This window comes from Delphinapterus leucas, chromosome 5 (genome assembly GCF_059928025.1).
Source record: "Delphinapterus leucas isolate spDelLeu-1000000601 "Yukka" chromosome 5, BTC_Dleu_Yukka2, whole genome shotgun sequence".
Classification (NCBI taxonomy): Eukaryota; Metazoa; Chordata; class Mammalia; order Artiodactyla; family Monodontidae; genus Delphinapterus; species Delphinapterus leucas.
The window spans coordinates 107,557,470-107,577,416 of record NC_143133.1 but is presented as its reverse complement, the minus strand read 5'-3'; the positions used below and the strand labels follow the sequence as shown (position 1 = coordinate 107,577,416).

At 38.2% G+C, this 19,947-nt stretch overlaps 2 protein-coding genes across 5 annotated transcripts in view; one reads left to right on the top strand and one right to left on the bottom strand.

Annotated features, from left to right (window-relative positions):
* LRBA (LPS responsive beige-like anchor protein) overlaps positions 1–19,947 on the bottom strand; it is a 748,688-nt gene that overhangs the window by 292,030 nt on the left and 436,711 nt on the right. For all 4 annotated transcript variants that reach the window (XM_022599722.3, XM_022599721.3, XM_022599723.3 and 1 more), the window contains 2 exons: positions 15,989–16,135; positions 13,369–13,505 (listed from right to left, as the gene is read on the bottom strand). In XM_022599722.3, the coding sequence (XP_022455430.1) occupies positions 13,369–13,505; positions 15,989–16,135 (284 nt within the window). The remainder of the gene's footprint in view (positions 1–13,368; positions 13,506–15,988; positions 16,136–19,947) is intronic.
* Positions 8,037–10,225, top strand: MAB21L2 (mab-21 like 2). The gene has a single exon (XM_022599731.3). The coding sequence runs from the start codon at positions 8,236–8,238 to the stop codon at positions 9,313–9,315; it is 1,080 nt and encodes a 359-aa protein (XP_022455439.1). The 5' UTR covers positions 8,037–8,235; the 3' UTR covers positions 9,316–10,225.

Genomic DNA, 19,947 nt, shown 5'->3' with positions numbered 1-19,947 from the left:
AATAACTATTAGAAATAGAAGATCTAATTAAGTATGGTTGGAACCCTTTACTTATCTAATATGATGATTAACTGTGCATCTGGTAGCCTTTCAGGTCCTTTGTGTGCACCTATCTGATAGCAAAGTGAAAGGGCATGGATAGTGTCTGGTCCCAGCAAGCAAATCATTTGGAAACAGTCATAGCCATAGATCAAAGATTTTTCACTCTATCTTGGCTGATTTAAACCTACTAACCCAGGTTTCGTCTACAGACAAAACCAGTCAGAAAATAAGAGAGTGACTCTTTAGGATTCAAAGATAACAAGGGAAGAGAGAAAGGGAAAACTCAGAAAAGAAACAGACTGGCAGAACCTTGATATACATAGGCCAAGACAGCTGTTTTATATCCTAGCTTTATTTCACATGGTTAAAGGAAAAGTTTCCATTCCTTAGATCATCAAATATTATTTCATTTATACTACACAGATGTCTTCTATACGTAGATTAGAGCCAATGAAGAATTTTTGTTGTTGTTATTCAACCACTACCAGGAATCAGAGAAACCTCTCAGCACATCACTTTTACGCTAATTCACAATGTTTAAAGGAAGGAACAGGCTAGATTTTTTTTAACATTTTCATTAAAAATACCACAAGCTTATTAAAAATTTCCTGTAATCTTAGCAGAAGATTGACGCAAAATTACTACTACTAATAATATTATAGATGGAGTGCTGCAGAACCTGTATATTTCAAGAGAAACTAAGATGTTTAAAAGGGCTAGTTTTCCTGAAGTGTAACAAAAACTTACCTACGATATGCTTAACTGATAATTTTAAACATAGGCCCACAAAATGTCTCGTATGGCCTGAAAGAAATATAGAACGTAACACCAAGTCTTATATTTTGAACTAAGTACAGCTCAGTACAGGCATAATCTACACCCCTAATCTCAATCATCTGTTTTGTAAATGTCTGGCACTGATGGCAAAGGAAAGTGGAAATGGGAGTGGGAATGACTCTGAAATCCCAAGAAACATATCCTAATGTGAATCAGTAGTATTATCTTATTAAACTAAGGATATCACATCTTCTTTAAAGCACAAAATTCAATGTTCCGAATGGAAATGAATGAAATTGAAATCAAGAGCCTTGATTTATTTAGCATCAAGTTTAATATCAATAATCCTGATTTTCTGTCTATTTTGTGCAAGTGATATTAAAGACCAGTAAAATTTGTTTCTCAAAGGTGGAGGAGACACAAATAATAATCCACTAATTACACAATCATACCGTAAATAGTTAAGAACTGGCTTCTACTAAAAGCACCCTTTCATTTGTTGAAAATTATAGTGAGTCATGAAAGCCAAAGTTATTAAACAGAAAAAATATAATATATACCTCACAGTATATTAATAAGTTAAAATTGTTAAAAAGGAAGGAAAGAAGACAGAAAGGTAGAATCTTATTTAACTTTTCAGAACTATTCAACTGTCTTACAGAAATAAAGGAATGTGACTGCTACAACTCAAAACTGTGTTTCTCTAAAATGAGAAAAAGCTAAATGTTTCTTGGTAAAGTCAAAAGACATAAATGAAAATATAGTAAATTCAATGAAAAATACTTGCCAAATTAACTCAGATTGTCTTAACACTGTATATCCTAGCTCAGTAATACAAGAGTATTTACATTTCAGTCAGGCTAAAAGCTGCTCACTTCCATTCTCCTGAGTACAAGTTCTTTGCTCTATCACTGTCCATTTTGATGATATTATGTATAGCTTAATAATGTACTCATATACACAGCTGAGTACTAAACTTGGGGAAAAAACAAACATCTATTGTACTTTCAATATTCTCATCCCACTAAATTATACAAGAATTAGACTTGTAAAAGTTTAATAGGTGTAAATATCACTAATCAAATACATTATCCAAGGTAACCCAAACAAACTTAATCCCACAAAACAATATTCAAAAGTACATAAAAGCATTTACTTTTCAGTACAGTTTGAGGCTTAGTAATGCAAAGTTAATGCCATTGCTTTGACCTTACAGAACATTAAGTTCAAACTGTTCAAATGACAATACCCTTGGGTTACCAATCAAAGTGATTACAAGGTTTGGGGTTTTTTCAGGTTTTTTTTAAAGCTATTTTGTGAAAGAAATTAAAAAAACAACTTGTTTTAGCAGCATGATTGACCATTTAAAATTAACAGGCACTATGGTGAACTGCTCAAAGAAAACATTCTATTACTGACTGTTCTCCTGATTGATTCCAGAATAATAATTATCAATAGCTTATAAACAATTTCTATGATACTTAGGAGATTTGGAAAATTAGATCATTTGACAGAGAATGGAAGAGAATGCAGCTTTACTCTGACTTTTAATACAATGTGCATAGTATAATCCTGACAGTTGGTGCTGTTAAAGCTTCTTACAGATAGTTTAATATAATTACTTCAATAAAATTTCATCAACTAATACACTAACAAATTGTGTTTGGGTTATTTATTTTTCTTCTTGTTTTTGCTGGAATCGTTTTTAAATTCAGAGAATTTAATCATTATTTATTGCCCCTTTTACATCTTGACCCCCTAAAAAAGAATTTTTTTCTTAAAAAATATTTTTATAAATATATTGAATGATTAAGCATATAAGAACCAAACATTTAGCAACTGTACAGATATTTTAAAGTTAGATTTTAGAGGATAAGAATATATACAGGTAAACACGTGGTCTTTTGTTTTCCAAAAAGTATAAATCCTTCAGAGAGTTGATTTTTTTAAGTCAATAACCTGATTATTTTCTTAATAATTCTAAAATGTTTTCCTGGAAAACAAAATCATATAATCTAAAATCTGTATACTCTTTAGGAAAGATTATTGAAATACTGTATGCCATTTCTAGAGATAATTAATGGATCTTTTAAGTCCCAGTGATATGATAAAGTAAAAACTGCACTGAAGTTTAACTCAGTAAGCACATTTCTAAGTAAAGATCAGCAAAAAATAAAACAGTTTAAGCATTTTGTATTCTCTGGAAATGTAAACAGGATTATAACTGTCAGATGTACAGAAGCACTGACTGCAGCCATTAGTTTGGTTTTGCTTCTGAGAAACACAACATGAACTACTGAATCATTTCTTTTCAAATCCATACATTCCCTGCAGCAGTTCAAGCTTCATCAGCAGTGCAAGAATGTATAAAAATGACAGGCAAAGAGCATTAGTTTTCTTTTTTCTCTCATACTGTTTGCCTGTAAATGGAAGACAGGGTTCTTTCTCAAAGCACTTAAGCTGAGGATGTTTAAGTCAATTGCTGAAAGAAAATATGACTGAATTCTCTATGCAAGAAAGTATCATAAATGGAGAAACTGAAAAAATCAAGTACTGTGTTATTATCCTAGAATAAAATATTACAAGATTAGCATTCTAACTTAGTTGCCCATTATTCTTCAATTAGAAATATTTTCAGTTTTTTAAGTATCCTGTCAACTCATCACATTATTTTAGCGCCATTCATAAAGTACCTGGTTCTGCTTCTAATTTTAAATATAAAAAGGCATTCAAATTAAAATACACACATTTTCTTTCAAAAACATATTTGTATAAATAGTTAACATTTTGATTTCCAAGTTTCTGTACCCATAAGTATTTCACTGAAAAAGGGAATTCAATTAATAATTAAAAGTTTATTTAACCACGATCAAGTAAATGATCTGGCTACTCTTCTGGAGCTTAAACATTCATATTTTTCAAAAACTAGCACAGTAATTTCTGTAACTTGACTCAATTTTTTAAGGAAATGGGAACTTTTCCGACTAAAGTTTAAACATACAAAGTTTATAGTAACTAAAAACATGCCCACCTCACTATCATCATCTAAATTTTCATAAATGTTCCTAAGTGTAAGGATGGTGAAGGTAAATCCTAGAGAAGTCTGAAGGTTATGGGCTTCATGAAATCCAAAACAAAATATTCAAATCACACCCTGAATGTCCTCTTTCTCTTTTTAGTAATGTCTGTAGTCAGACCAACATGATAAGTCTGGGCAGAAGCATGCTGATGTTGGCACTGCCTAAACCAAACAAACAAGATGTTTAACAGTCAAATAAAATGTCCTGCAGCCTCCCTAATGAATTTGTCAAGGACCATCAGATTTCGCTCCCCCTCTTTTGCCTCATTAACTCAAGTATGATGAGACGGATTATAACAAGAGAATACAGATCAATCGGTCTGAAGACTTGAAATGGCTTTTAGCCTCTAGAGTTTCTTTCTCTCACTTGGTCTCCTTTAATAGAATACGGTATCTCCTGCAGAAGGGGCTGCCACTCCGTTTTAATACACCATCAAGGAGCTGCTGATGGACTTCTATACTAACATACATAAAAGCAGAGGTGACAGGGGCTCTTCAATTACAGCCTCCTCGGATACCGTTTCCCCCTTCAATTATTCAACCAGAGGAAGAGCGGATCCGCAAACACACAGCTGAAGCAGCTCTTAGAGCAGAGGCAGCCAGAGTGAGTTGGGGTGGGGGAGGGGAAGGAAGGGAACCAGCAAGAGGGAGCATTATTTGCTGGAAGTGTTTAAGTTTATTGCTCAAATGATGTTTCTAATTAGTACCACGGCAATAAATTAAAGTCGCCTTTGTTTAACTGATTTATTATTTACTAGAGCATCTACCTTGGACAGGGTGAATTGGTAATGAATTGTTTTTAAATCAAAACATTTGTAACATTTTATCATTCCCTCGGCCTCAGTACGTAGAAGTGGAGAAGCGAGGGGACAAGAGTGGGGCGAAGCTTGGTCGTGCCGACAGAGCAGGGAGGAGAGGAGGAGTGGGGTGCCGGGCGAGTGGTGGCGCCAAGACCCGCGCGGCCGGGGCCGCCCCACGCGAGAAGGGCGTGCGGACAGAGGGCGCTGGGCGCCTGCCCGCGGGCGCGGGAGCGCGGAGGAGGGATGACGCCGTCACCCCGGGGCCTTCTGCAAACACTCCCTGGGGCATCGCGGGCCCGGCCGGTCCACGCGCGAGGCCTCAGCGGCTCCAACCGGGGGCGAGGGGCGAGGGTCGGGGCGGGGGGAAGGAAGCTCCTCACCCTCTCACCCCGCCACCAGTCTCCGCCCAGTAACTGCCCTCGGGAGAAGCCGCGCGGGATCCTCTTCTGGCGTCCACACCACTGCCCGCCGCAAAGTGCCCCTCCTGCCAGTAACAGTTCCCAGAGCGCCGCTGTGGCCTCGTGGCCAATCGCCGGGGTGCCGGCAAAGCCTGGGCGTCCCACACGCGCGGACCCTGAAGGCGCCGGCTCGCGTATATCCTCCTGCCGCCCGGGGTCCGACGCCAGCCGCACGCACGCCGGAGCCCGCCGGAGCCCGCGGCCGCCGGCGCCGCTGAGACTCCCGAGAAGTCACTAAAGCTCTGCGTCCCGGAGTGCCGCGGACGCGACTGTTCGTCTCAACTCCTGGCCACTGAAGACATCCCTGGTAACAATGCCGACTTGATTAAAAGAAGGAAAAAAGGACAAAGTTCTTTAGGAAGAGACATGTCGCTACGAGAGTGAAGGGGTGACAAGATACCAGTAGTCCGCACCAGATGTGTAAGAACGAACCAAGGAGGTCCAAGCGTCTGCCATCAAGTACCTGATGAAACAAACTTTCCCTATGCAACTCAATTCAGGTTCATCTGGTTCAGCCTTAAGACAGCAAGTCAAGCCTTCCCACGGGGTTTTGCAAAAGCCGCATACCAGGTTTTGCAAAATGAAGTCTTCGCACAACCGGCTTATAGATTTTCTTTGTTACAGCATTATCGGAGTACATAACGTCCAAACTCTAACTAAAAACATTCCCATCTACTTGATTTGTCTTAAAAAGACTCAGAATCCACACACCTGAGGTTCAAACATAAATTCTAAGCAAATCAGAAACACTGTTACAGCTCTTTCAACCAAAAGTACCTAAAGGCTACCATGGTACAGCTCGAAGGTATAATACATATACTAAAAGCACATGCATGAGTTTCACTGCAATGTCAAGGGAGGAGTGAAGCCATCTGTGTAATCAATAACAGGATAGTTATAGATTTTTGCAGCAGTGAAGTCTTTTAAAAGCAAGAGTCAATTATGAAAATAAAATGAGTTTACAAATGAAATTCTCTACTGCCTGAAAATATACTCAAAATTAGATTTACAACATTAACATTTTAAGAAAACTTTAAATCAGGTTCATATTTACTTCCCTTCATTTTTATTAAGTTTAAAATAATTTTAGTGGCTTATTTAAAAAGTATATCCAACAAAATTTTACCATATATAAATCTGCACCATTTCTCACAACTTAAACATATTTTCTCTCTGATAACAAGTTACTCCTTGTAACAATAAAGTAATAACATTAAATATATCTGAATCTTAATTATGAAGTAATTATCAAACAAGGTGCTTGTACCATTTTTGTCCTGCCTCATTTTTCAACAGCATATGGAAATTACTGAGAAGAGATTTACGATTATAAACTCTCACCCCATGTCCACTCCCCCCACCCCCCAACTGGCGCACATGTACAGCAATTGCTCTGGCTCTTAGCAACAATGGGAGGGGAGGGGAAGAAAAGGGAGGAAGACTTTGCCTAAGGAAAAAATCTAGAAAAATTTAGGTCCTTTCCCAGATTTCCCTTCCTCCTCCCATTTGCCTTCAAGCGAAAGTAATTTTGTTAGCTTTTGCACCTTCTTCACAATGTTGATAGAAAAAAAAAAAAAGGGAACCTTTCTGAACCATTGCTACTCTCCCTTGAGTCATTCCAGCCATCTCCAAGAAGTCCCTTCTCTATACACTCTCTTTTTCTTCCTTGCAATTGATAAGAGAGGAGGATAAAGAAGAGGGGGCTGCAAAATGTGTGTGAGCATTTGACTTCTACTATCTCTTCCTATTTTCTTACTTCTCTCTTTACCCCCTTTCTTTATCAAGTGCAGCGGTGGCTGCTACCGTTTGCCAAGCATGCCTGTCTTCTCTCTCGGATTGGCTAAAGCACTGACAGCTCCAACAGCGATTGTAGGAACTGAAGCTCCACCCCCCTCATGATGGCCCAGGACCATTCATAAACTAAATAACTCCAGGAAACAGCAACGAGAGAGAGAGAGAGAGAGAGAGAGAGAGAGAGAGGTGCTGGGGGGTGGGGTGAGAGAGAGAAAGAGGGAAAGAGAAAGGGAGGGAGAGAAAGGAAGGGAGGGGGAGAGAGAGGAAGAGAGATTAGGAGGGAGAGAGAAAGAGAGACATCGGAGGGAGAGGCGACTCAGAAAGTGGAATCTGCACAAGCAACCTAAAGGGGGAGGAGAAGAAAAACCCTCGAATCGTTATAACTAAACCCCAGATGCAACGCAAGCAAAGACTTCGTCACAGTAAAATAGATTTTGTGACGGCCAAAATTATAAATTACGAAGCAGAAATGAGTATCAAACAACTTCCAGCGGTCTGCACCTAGAGAAAGACAAGAAGAACGCACTGCAAACAAACCAACCCAGTCCAAACAACGCCTCCAGTAGGAAAAGAGGAAAACCGCTACAAGAGGACCCCCTGAGAAGAGACCAGACCTACACGCTGAGAGTGCGGGGCATCTGCGAACCTCTGAGTGTGCTGCGGACTGAGTTGCACTTCGCCGCTCTCTGGACATTAATTACACCCTTCACCTTCCATCTGGGGGAGGGTGAGGAGAAAAGCGCTCACCTAATCTGAATAAAGAAGTGCTACCAGGGTGGGAGAGAAGTTTAAGAATGAAACACTGAATGTTTCGCTTTTATTTTTAAATTTACTTTGGCATTTAAAAGACCTCATTTCCAGATTCCTGGGCCATCTCCGCTGCAGACGTCTAAGCCTAACCTCTTGGTAACCAGAATTTTTCTCTCTCACCCTGTCTCCCCACCCCCCTCCCCTTCATCTCGCCCGCAGGCACATCTTTATTTCACATATCAAGAGAAAGCAAAAAAGTCCCAGCAGGTACTTTTCTTTTTCAAAGATCATCCTTTTTTTTTTTTTCTTTTTTCCTTATTTTCTGGAGAAGAAAAAAGCTTTTAAAAGAGGGGAAGGAAAGAGCTAGACGGCTGAAGCATCAGCCGGGCAGCCCAGGTGGAAACAAGAGTGAAAGTGGGGCTTAGGGGAGCGCAGCGCCTCTTTCGCAAGCCGCAGGGCCACCACCAGCACGTGAGCCTTGGATCCCTCAACGTACTGCGAGACGCCGGTGTACAGCCCGGACCTGTGCCCCAACATGATCGCCGCTCAGGCCAAGCTGGTTTACCAGCTCAATAAATACTACACTGAGCGCTGCCAAGCGCGCAAGGCGGCCATCGCCAAGACCATCCGAGAGGTCTGTAAGGTGGTCTCGGACGTGCTAAAGGAAGTGGAGGTGCAGGAGCCTCGCTTCATCAGCTCCCTGAGCGAGATCGATGCCCGCTACGAGGGGCTGGAGGTCATCTCGCCCACAGAATTCGAGGTGGTGCTCTACCTAAACCAGATGGGCGTCTTCAACTTCGTGGACGACGGCTCACTGCCCGGCTGCGCAGTGCTCAAACTGAGCGATGGGCGGAAGCGGAGCATGTCTCTCTGGGTCGAGTTCATCACAGCGTCCGGCTACCTCTCGGCGCGCAAGATCCGCTCACGTTTCCAGACGCTGGTGGCTCAGGCGGTGGACAAGTGCAGCTACCGGGATGTGGTCAAGATGATCGCGGATACCAGCGAGGTCAAGTTGCGCATCAGGGAGCGCTACGTGGTGCAAATCACTCCGGCGTTCAAGTGCACCGGTATCTGGCCTCGCAGTGCTGCACAGTGGCCTATGCCCCACATCCCCTGGCCCGGCCCCAATCGGGTGGCGGAGGTCAAGGCCGAAGGGTTCAACTTGCTCTCTAAGGAGTGCTACTCGCTGACCGGCAAGCAGAGCTCTGCGGAGAGCGACGCCTGGGTGCTGCAGTTCGGAGAGGCTGAGAACCGCCTGCTGATGGGCGGCTGCCGAAACAAGTGTCTCTCGGTGCTGAAGACGCTGCGGGACCGCCACCTGGAGCTGCCTGGCCAGCCGCTCAATAACTACCACATGAAGACGCTGCTGCTGTACGAGTGCGAGAAGCACCCGCGGGAAACGGACTGGGACGAGGCGTGCCTCGGAGATCGGCTCAACGGCATCCTGCTGCAGCTCATCTCCTGCCTGCAGTGCCGCCGCTGCCCTCACTACTTTCTGCCCAACCTCGACCTTTTCCAGGGCAAGCCCCACTCGGCCCTGGAAAGCGCTGCCAAGCAGACCTGGAGGTTGGCCAGGGAAATTCTCACCAATCCCAAAAGCCTGGACAAACTATAGGGTGCTGGGGACTGCTTGAAAAGCGACATAAACAGGAATGCTCTCAAACACACAACACACAACTCGGCGACAAACAGCAGAAACTCCAGACACAGACTTTTATGTAAGCCACCTAAGAGAAACGGGAACCTGGCAGAAGACTTCCTTAATTAACAAGCAAACAAAAGGAGAGCAAACCAACCAAACACACAAAATCACATTCTTGCACAAAAGTGATCCTTCTCTTCCAAACAATGTGAATTTAAAAGGTCACACAACAGAAGCAATCGGGCTTTGCCACAACAAAATGAAACCCAAGGTACATTTTCAATCAAAATATAGTAGTTTCTCCCTTTTCCTTCTCTCCCCCTCTTCATTCTCTGTCTCTGTCTCTCTGTCTCTCTCTCCAATTTGTTTTGGGTTGCCTGAATGTTGTCACCAAGTGAAAAAAAAGTATTTAATTATATGTAAAATTTCTCTTTTAAACAAAGTTTTGCTGATGTTAAATGTATCTCAGTGCCAATGTCAGATGTGCCCCTCCCTCCCCCACACCTCTTCCCTCACCCTAAGCAGTCTTGTTGAAAACAGTAATAAAAATACTACTTTACATTGTAAATGACTGTTTGTGGATTGTTCTTAAATGAAGGAAGGTGAGATCACAATTTATTATTTACAATATAAAGATGTGAACTTGAGGAATGCAAGAAGCTTCCATTTTAACTCTAGTTTGCAAAATTTACAAATGCAGCACATTTTGTAGATTTAACGATTCAAGTTCCCACCAAAATCTTTAGAAAAGAGAAAATATTAATTTTACACAACTATAATATATGTTTGTTCTGTAGATTTTAAGGCTAAAAGTAATATCTTATTTCACACTTGAAAGAACAGATTTTGTATGAAAGAACTGATTTTGATCCTAATTTTTAAAGAAAAGTTTTTTCACATTAAAAATTAAGATATTTGCTCTCTCATGCCATAATCTAAAAAAAAAATGCACTCTGAGTCTGAATTATAAAAGAAACATTTATGGATCTTTTCTGAATAGTTAACACAATGAGTTATACTCATCCTTCAATCATTTGTCCTCTTCAAGTTTTAAATAATAAAACTTAACAATTAAATCAGTCACATTAAAAGAGGATAAAATGGATACAGCCATATTCCTTTTCCCCAGCAAATGGTGATACGAACAATCCAGATGTATAAATTACTTCAAGTTTTTAAATGGCTAGTTATAAATGCTCTAACTATGATCATTTTTAATCAAAGTCCCAGAATTATTCAGAAGTAGCTTATACTCAATTTAAATAAAAAAGGTTTTAATACTATTTTATGACCAAAGAAGAATTAAATATAAGAAAAGTATGTTCGTCCTTTTTCTGCTTTTCTAAGGTAACAATCCAGTGTATTCACTTCAACGTTTCAACTTTAACAAACGTTTCTTTTTAATATAAGGAAATATCTGATTACAAAAATAAAATAATTAGTAAAACTGAAAGCATCCCAAAGGAACTGGTTCCTCTTCTTTATGCTGGAGGTAACTATACTCCATTACATATGTTAATGAGAGGCACAGGTACCGAATCCATGTCAGATGTTACCCTTTAATATTTAAAATTTATTCTTTGAATTAGCCCACTTTTTTAACCTACTGAGAAAATCCAGGAATGAGAGATACAAAGAAAAATGTTCTAAAAAGCAATTTTCAAGATCAGAGGAAGAAGTCTGAGTGGGGGAGGCAGTGTATGGAGGGATGAGCGGCAGGATAGCAGAGGTGGATGAAAAACAAGGGAGCTACTCAGAGCTCTAGTGCCTAGTTCACTTGATAAAACAGGCTTAAGTTTTAAGATTGCTAGGTAAAAGTTCCGTAGTAAAAATAGTTCTGAGTTAGAAATATAAACTGTGATCTTATCAGTTCTGAAATCATCTCTACTCTTTCAACCTATACTATATCTTTTTCAGGTCTCTCTTCCTGCAGATGTAGAATAAACTCACTGTAATACTAACTGGTTCAGACAAATATACTAATTTTTTGAATAATACAAATGAACTTATTCTCTAGGGAAAAGGTTCTGATTTTTTAAGAACAATTTCAAAGCAAGTAGTAGGTGCTTACATTTACAAAGAAATTACTTAAGGGCACAGTGTTTAGTTTAAAAGATATAAATGACATTTTTAAATGGCCGTTTTCTCACTCACAAAAGTATTTAAAGCATTAGACACGTATCTCCCTCCAACTATCCCAGAGAAAAAGTTTTAAGTCTTGACAAGGAGAAATAAAAATTCCCCAATTCAATATCTTTTTTTCCATCCTTATTTAATTTAATGCAGGTATCACCAACAAAAAAAGAAAAACACTCCAGTGTCCTCATTTACAAAATACCTTAAACATCAACGTCTATACAAAATCAAAAATTCTTCCAATAATGGGCTGAAAATTTTTTGCGAATATAAATTAGCAAAAGTTTTGATTTCTGTAACATTAGGCAGGTTGCAGCAGTACAGACCATTTCTGTGTCTAGGCTCAAAGATCCTGTATAGCACAAGCAGCAGGGAAAAAAATTAATTTAATGATGCTGTACAGAATAAGATCAGACAGAAATAGAAGTTATAACTTTCCCCAAAAGGAGTCAATAACTTCAAAGATCCTAATCACAAAGATTGGCAGGGGTTTTAATCACGAGGACAATTCATTAGATATGTTTAAAACAAATCACATTTTAGATTTTAAGCCATGTATGTCTAAAAGCATAATAGAATAAATAGTATTCTGAATTAAATTTCAGTCTAACTCACAAATTACCATAAATTAGAGAGTTTGAGTAATTTGGGTTACCTTCCTTTCCTAAAGAAACTAAAATACATTTTCAGACATTTCAGCCATACAACAAAGTAGAAAATTTTTCTAGCTGATATAATTTCAGAATTAAAGTTTTCTCTACATTGGATTAGCTACATTCTTAAACTCAAAACAATCAGTTTCAGCACAGACTTCCTTTCACATAGTCTACCAAGTCCAGTCTTAATAAAAGCAGCAATGCTGAACCCAAGTGCTAAAAACATGCACAAGACAAGATATGATTTGTTTGTAAAGTTTTTCATAAAATTATAACATTTTCATTATGAATGACTTTGAAATACTTCTAAGTCACTAAAATTTAATAATTCACATGATTCCCAAATCAAAGAATTTCCTACCAATAAACTCAGAAAACAATTACGTAGACACACACACACACACACACACACACACACACACACACACACACACTCTAGCTAACAGCCTGTAAAAGAAATTACTCCATTTTTTAAAACCTCTTCTCTTTCTACAGGTTGCTTATTTTGCTAATTTTAAAAGAGACAGAACAAATTCTACCATTCACTTTCATGAAATAAACCTAATTTTGGCTTTATGGCTATGCCACAAATGTCTCTTAGTAAAATAAAGCTGCCAAGGTCTGAAAAGTAATCAGAAATACATTTTAAAGGGGAAATTACATTTTCATTTAAGAATAGGAATTTATGCAATACCTTGTAAAATTGACTACAGGTAATGGGAAAAAGAGGTATCTCGCACATACAAGCCATGCTTGCATGCATGTCAGAGTAGTAAGTCAGGAGGACAAAGCAAGGAGAGTGATATATTGGTATTATATCCAGAAAAATATAAAGGCTAAACAAAATAATTCCACTCTCGATCTCACTGAATTTTGTAGCTTAATTCACCCGGACCCTTTGAGGCAAAATATATTTTATAGACGATATTCCCTGAGGTTCTCCCCCCACCCCTGAATGAGCTAATGATAAATGCAATTAAATGGAAATTGTTTTTGAATCTAAATGAACTTCAATAATCTAACTAGCTGGTAAGGGAATCATAAGCTAAAGGAGATAGTTGCCTTGCATATAGGCAGAAGCAATTCATCAAGAAATTCAAACTATTTCTATCATAGTTTATTAATGTCAGTCCTACCCAGCAGCAGCCACACACACACACACACACACACACACACACACTTTCCCATCATTAAAAAAAAAAAAAAATTCCATAAAATGAAACCCATTCCTCACCTTGGGGTCAATTTTCTTGAAGTTAGGGTCTTCTTCATCCACCTCAAAATAGAGTTCGGAGGAGGTGACAGAAAGAGTGCCCTTTACTACAACAGAGGGGGCCACAAGCTGAGCTGGTGTGCTCAGGCTAACAGGACCTGCCAAAAGGAAAAGACAAGCCAAACAAGTTGGAATGATATTTTTCAAAAAATCAAGTGGATTCAGGCAGAAATTTCATTTAATTTTAAATTCTCACCTCTAGCACCAAATTGCCTGCTTACCCCTTTTACACTTACAAATTCTGTCCACACCAAATCTCCCTCTGAAAATGCAAAGTTAGGGTTCTCATGCTAAGAGATCTATAATAGGCGGTTAATGATAACAGTAAACTAGGATTCAATTATTTTATAGGGAGCCGGCCTAGCTTTGGTCTGATCTCCTGGTTAGAAGGTGGCTCTGCCTAAATAAGTCCATCCACATTCCATTTAGAAAACAAGCCTCAGGCTTTCAAACAACATAGAAAAACAACCAGGAGCAAGGAAGACTCAATAGGCTTCTAAGGCCAGAGGTTAGCTTAGAGTTTGGCTGAGGCATGATTACAGAAAGATTACTAGCTTATTAATGAAGTGAGAAACGTTAAACCATATTCTCTGATAAAGATTTTGTGCCAGGTTGGCACAAAACCTCTTCCATAACAACTTTACCCCATGAAAGATTGGTAAAAATACTTCTTTTCCAAGCCTGCCTTTCCATTGTTCAGTATTGTTCAATGCGTCCAAATCTAGTATTAGTGTAGTTCAGGGACTCTGGGAGTAAACAGCTGGAGGGTGGGTTTCCAAGTGAATGAATTTTTATTGGAATAATCAAATCTCCACAGGGCTTATCAAAAAGACAAATCAGCCTGCTACTGAAAACAATAGATTCACTATAGATAGAAGAGCATAAAGTATATTAGAGCCAAACCTAAGGACTAAAAATAATAATTATACATATATATATTTATGTACAGAAAGATGTAGTAAGTTTTTGAAATCCCATGTAAATTCCTCATTGTAAAAATCCTATAGGTGACAAAAACAGCAAGACAAGATTGGCATTTATAGTTCTGAATTAATATAGTGCCTATAAACACAGTACACCTATTCAGGTAATCAATGGGTGAATAAGTGTTTCAAAATTCAGATGAATTGACATTTCCATCGATTGTTAGAAGGGTGTTGGTCCTTAATCTCACATCAATCTTAATGTGTGCCAGCAGGACAATAGGAGGGATGCTCTGCAGAAATCAGAGCAGGTTTTGCCCTCTATTCCCAATGTACAAATACATTGTGTTTGCAGATGGGCAGCAGATAACTGCAGAACAGCCATGATTTCCCAAAGCTCATCCCTATAAATGGATGAAATAAGCAGCTATGTGTTCTTTTGCTGTCTCCTTTGCCCTCCGTACATTAGCATGTAATCCTGAGAAGAAATAACATTTTTTCAATCATTCTCAGACATTCAATTACAGGGTAAGCAGAGCTAGGGCAGCCTAGGTCCTACAGAAGACCCCTGACAATTTCCACTTCATTTCTAACCCACACCACTTTATTAGTGTGGATTACTTCTTAATCCTATTTCCATTGTCAAGATTATATAATTAAACTCCCCTTTCACCTCTATTACTGTATGAATGCATTACTAGTAGCAAGAATAGAAGCAAAATAAAGGAGGAGGAAATGAGTAAATGGATGTGAAGGAAAAGACCAGAGAATAGCAGTGTCCACCTTACTCTCTACTCCTGCCCCAAATCCCTTAACAGTAAGCTCCAATTAATTTTATTTTACTTTACAGAGAGATTTATAGCCATCAGAGAAGATGCCATCACCTGTTTTTGCTTTTCATTATTATTCATTTCATGGTTGCAGATATGTCACTAAATAAAAGATTTTTCATGCCTTTTAAATTATCAAAATAGTAGATTATGTAACTTTCATCTACTGAAGATGTAGAATCTTTCAGACTTTCCTCCTTGAGGGACAGAGCCACAGGCATTAAAGAAAAAAAGGTATTTAATGAATGACTAAAATTTCAAGCTAAACAAGAGAATTTTTCCCATAAGGGAAGTAAAACTGAAAATCTGCAGAGCGCAAATCAAAAATTGCTACATCAGATAAAATATGTGAATCCTGTGAAAAGCCATAGCATTCTTGGAATGGATTTTTTGAGAGTTAAATGTATATGCAGCATGTTCCCTAAGACCTGTATATCAAAGCAAATAGCTCATCTACCTCCAAGCTTTATTTACAAAGCAACTGGCATAATTTTACTTACAGCTCTCATTTTGTAGAGATTAGGTAACTCCCATTAGATGGGTAAAGCAAGTTTGTTTTGTTGTTGCTGTTTTTGTACTTTTTTTCTTTATCAGTAAAGATTATTCATAAAAGAAAAAGATGAGTAGGGTAAACAGAATAGAAAAATGACAGGGAAACTGTTGAAGATTGGGCGGAAATGTTTAGAAGAACAAAAACAATCTTCATTTAATGTAATTGTGGGTGTAAAGCTGGTAGTCCTGCTTTTTCAGGCAGAGCTGAAAAAGTAAGTAATTAGATGCGTGTTGGCTCAGAGCTAGCTGAAGTATGTGCACGACCCCTGAATTTACCGGTGAGATTCTCTAAATCTTTCTCGTCCACGGATGACAGAGTATCGTCGTCGCCTTCCAGGAGGATCTCGTTTTCTGAGTTCTGATTTCCTAAAGCCTGACTCTTGATGGACTGTTTTCCTTTAGCAAGAATATCTTCATCTGCAGCTGAAATGAAAAGGAAACAAAGCTGTCCATCAGGTCTGGGAAGAGCACCATGGCCGAGGGGCAGGGAACCGAGGTAAGGATAGGTGGCCCAAGATGGTCAATTGTTTTTACCCAGAGTCATCCAGGGTGGGGAAAGTGATCAGGATGGCCCACACGCTCCTTCTGACAACCATGATTCCCCAAACCTAGTCTAATGTTACCTTGAACAAGAACCCTAATCCCATTAAATCTGACCCTTGCACTGCTCACTAAGCCTTTTATTTACTTATATTTAGGGCAGAAGAGGGTTCAAAAGCAGCACATTGTTTTGAAATTTGTTAGTAGAAAAAAAAATCAGAACTTAGTTTTGGAAACAACACCTGCTTAACACTGAAAAACAAGGAATACTGATTTATTCCTGTGAATAATATTATAACGACAAACATTCTGAAATGGTTGGGGTGTGGCTGTGAAGGAGAATGCATAAATACAGAGCTAAGAGAGATCCACAGCCAGTGAGGATTTAGGCGAGATTCTGCAGCCATATCTGACACTAATAAAGCTACAGCAGCTCTTAGAAGCGGCATGCTCTTCCTCTTACTCCATCCTCCCTCTTTCCTTCACACTAACCTTGCCCACATTTCACCCCACCCACAGCCCTACTCCAGCCCTTATACAAATCTCCAAGAGCAAGGCAGTGTGGAAACTAAGTGGAGGCTCAAACACCACCTCCTCCATGTGTTTAAACTAAAGGGCTAAGACACCCCGGGGGCAAACATAACAGAAAGCCTGGGATGAGAGGCATCTGGGCAAAGAGCCTCACACCGCCTGAACTGGAGCAGCCTGTGGAGAGCAGCAGCGCCAGACTCAAAGGCACTGTGACAAGGCAGCCGAAGGGAAGGAAGGAGGGAAAGGGTACAGCAAATATAGAGAGTAAAGAAGCAGCTCTGCGGAGCACCTACAGCCACCAACGGAACCAGAAAGAGGAGCAGGGGAGCAGCTGAAAGGAGTCAACACTGAGACTCCAAATTCTGAAGTCAAAACCCCGTATCCCTCCAAGGTGACTCCCATTGCTTTGAGCAACTTTCTCCTTAAGAAATACATAAAAGCAGAAATTAACTTCTGGACTGGGAGTTTTAAAAGCGCACAGTGTCACATAAGGGGAATTTAGAATCCTCATTACACTACTGACATTCCCAGTCTCCAGCTAGGGAAATTCCAGAGGTAAAGCACCTGATCCACCAGGCAACAGCTATTGATATAGAAATAAGATGGCTAGGCTTTTTGCTCCACTGCAGTATCAGCCTAGGCATAAGGCCCCAAACCCAGAAAGGATAAAGCACTCAGTTTGCAGTAACATGACTAATATTTATCTATATAATTTATTCTAAATAGTTAAACTACATATATCTTACCTAGTTAACTAGACAAATCAAAGCTTCTCTGAGTTTAATAGGTATGGTTATTTGATAATGTTAAAGGTAAAAGTTTATTTTTACCATATTTATTGTAAGTTCACCATGTATATCATTTATATGTAATACTTATGGCACTACTTAAAAGAACATAGAAGCTTTCTATTAAATAAGAAAGTCACAGGAAGAGGCTTTCTATATTTAGCTTTGAATACTCTCTATGGATGAATAAAATCTTATTTTCCTTCATACCCACATACAGCATAGTATGCTGCACACATATGAAGGTCTCAATAAATATTTGAAAAGAACTAAAAGTATCTAATTGAAATGGCTCCATTTTCTTAAATGCTATAAAGAAATATACCCAAAAAACACTAATTTTTAGGAAAATAGGAGTATGAGTTTTTATATCATTGTTTCTATTTCAAGCATTTATATTTCCTTACCTTGAAATCACAAACATTGCTCTTAGCCCAAACAAGATCTTTTTCAATTTACTAGCAATTTTAATAAAAATAAATTGGTCACTGAGAAACACGAGAGAAATCACCATCTTCTATAGTTTGTTATAACGTAAATTATAATAAATTAACAGTTGCCAGTCAGATTTTAGTACAAAATCAGTATGCTACATCCTCATTTCCTGGGTTTATAATTCCTTCATCAAAGCAGAAATAATAATAATAATAATGCTAATATTAAATACACTTATCATGTGCCAAAGTATTCAAAGTACTTTATACATTTAACTCAATTCTCATATACCCTCTGCTAAATTCTCCTTTACACATGAGCAAACAGGCTCAGAGAGGTTATATAACTTGCTCAAGGCAACACAGCTGGTGATAAGCAGTCAGGATTCAAATCCAGTCAGTGTGGCACCAGTATCTGGGCTTCTAACCACTATGCCATAGAAAGTGAAAATAACCAATATACAAATATGAATGTATATGTAATTTACTGGTTAGTTTACTAATTCTTACGTTTCTCATAATGCATTTTAAAAAGCTTAAGTCAGGATTATAATAAATAAGTACAGAATAAAAACATATTCATTTCCAAACCTAAATTTGATGAGCATAGGCAAACACATCAGAAAAAACTAAATTCAACAGCTCGATCATTACTTTCTCTGATTATTGCCGTACATGTCCTGAAGTACACCAAGCTTATTTGAAAGAGAAAAAGAAGGAAAAAACTCTTTAATCTGAAAACATTTACAAAAAATGACAGTAAGAATAGCCATTGGCAATACACAATGGTTTAAAATAGCTCAGTAAATAAATTATTCATTTCAATGACCACTAAAAATAATTTATCCCTTCCAACTGAAATTTTAAAATTTTAAATATGTTCTCATCATGCTGACAACAAATTAAAACACAATAGCTTTTGAATTAAAATTTTATGAAAAAAATTTTAAGTACTATAGGTCTACTGTATGCATACAAACACCACTTTTATTTATTTATTTACTTATTTTTACAAGCTCAGATTCTGGAATTGTTCAACCTCAACTGAAAAAGCTCTTGTCATGGAAAATATGCAGCTTACTGATATTTAGAATGGTTTTCCTGTAATTAACTCCCCCTTGAGGATTTTAAGTTAGCAGCAGTAAAATTACCAACAGTACTCTAATACACACCACATGCGCTGGTGTTCAATTCTCAGTGGTCTAATAGCTTTCTGCTAAAGAACTTTTTTTTTCAAAATTAGAACAAAACTGTCCCAAGCATAAAATAAAAGATAATTATCATATTTATATGTGCTGGGAAAAGCGTATTTTTAAATTTTGTCTTATACTCAATCAACCATTAAAACAAGAATCAATTATTTTAATTTTTTCTGTGAATATATCCTACACTTGTATAAAAGTTAATTGGATGAAGTCAAAATATACTTTTGGTTCAATTTTAAAGCTTGATTCAGATCTTTTCTGGTTAATGAAATTATTACCAAACATGATAACTGTTTAAATTTTTATTTCCTGGTTAATGAAATTATTACCAAACATGATAACTGTTTAAATTTTTCATATCACTATCACTATCATATCACTATCAACGAACTAAATTTTTCATATCACTAATCTCATATATTATTCGGATTTAATATTTATCCTAACTTAATAACCAAACTGCAATTGCTATATAAAATTGGAGAAATCTGTAAAAAATGTTTCCTTTGAAACGTAACTTGTGATTCACTGAGGCTAAGAGCAATGAGAGGGCTCAGAGAAAAGCTAGTCCTCAAAATGTAAAGTTCAAGTTCTTTAGAGCTAGCTCTGGGCAGGAGTTGATTTATCTATGCAACACAGACTAGGTAAGTAAAATTAAAACAGAAAACTGTTCTACCTATGATATATAAATCCCTTTTTAGAAGTCCACTGTGCAAGTGAACTGGAATTATCAATAG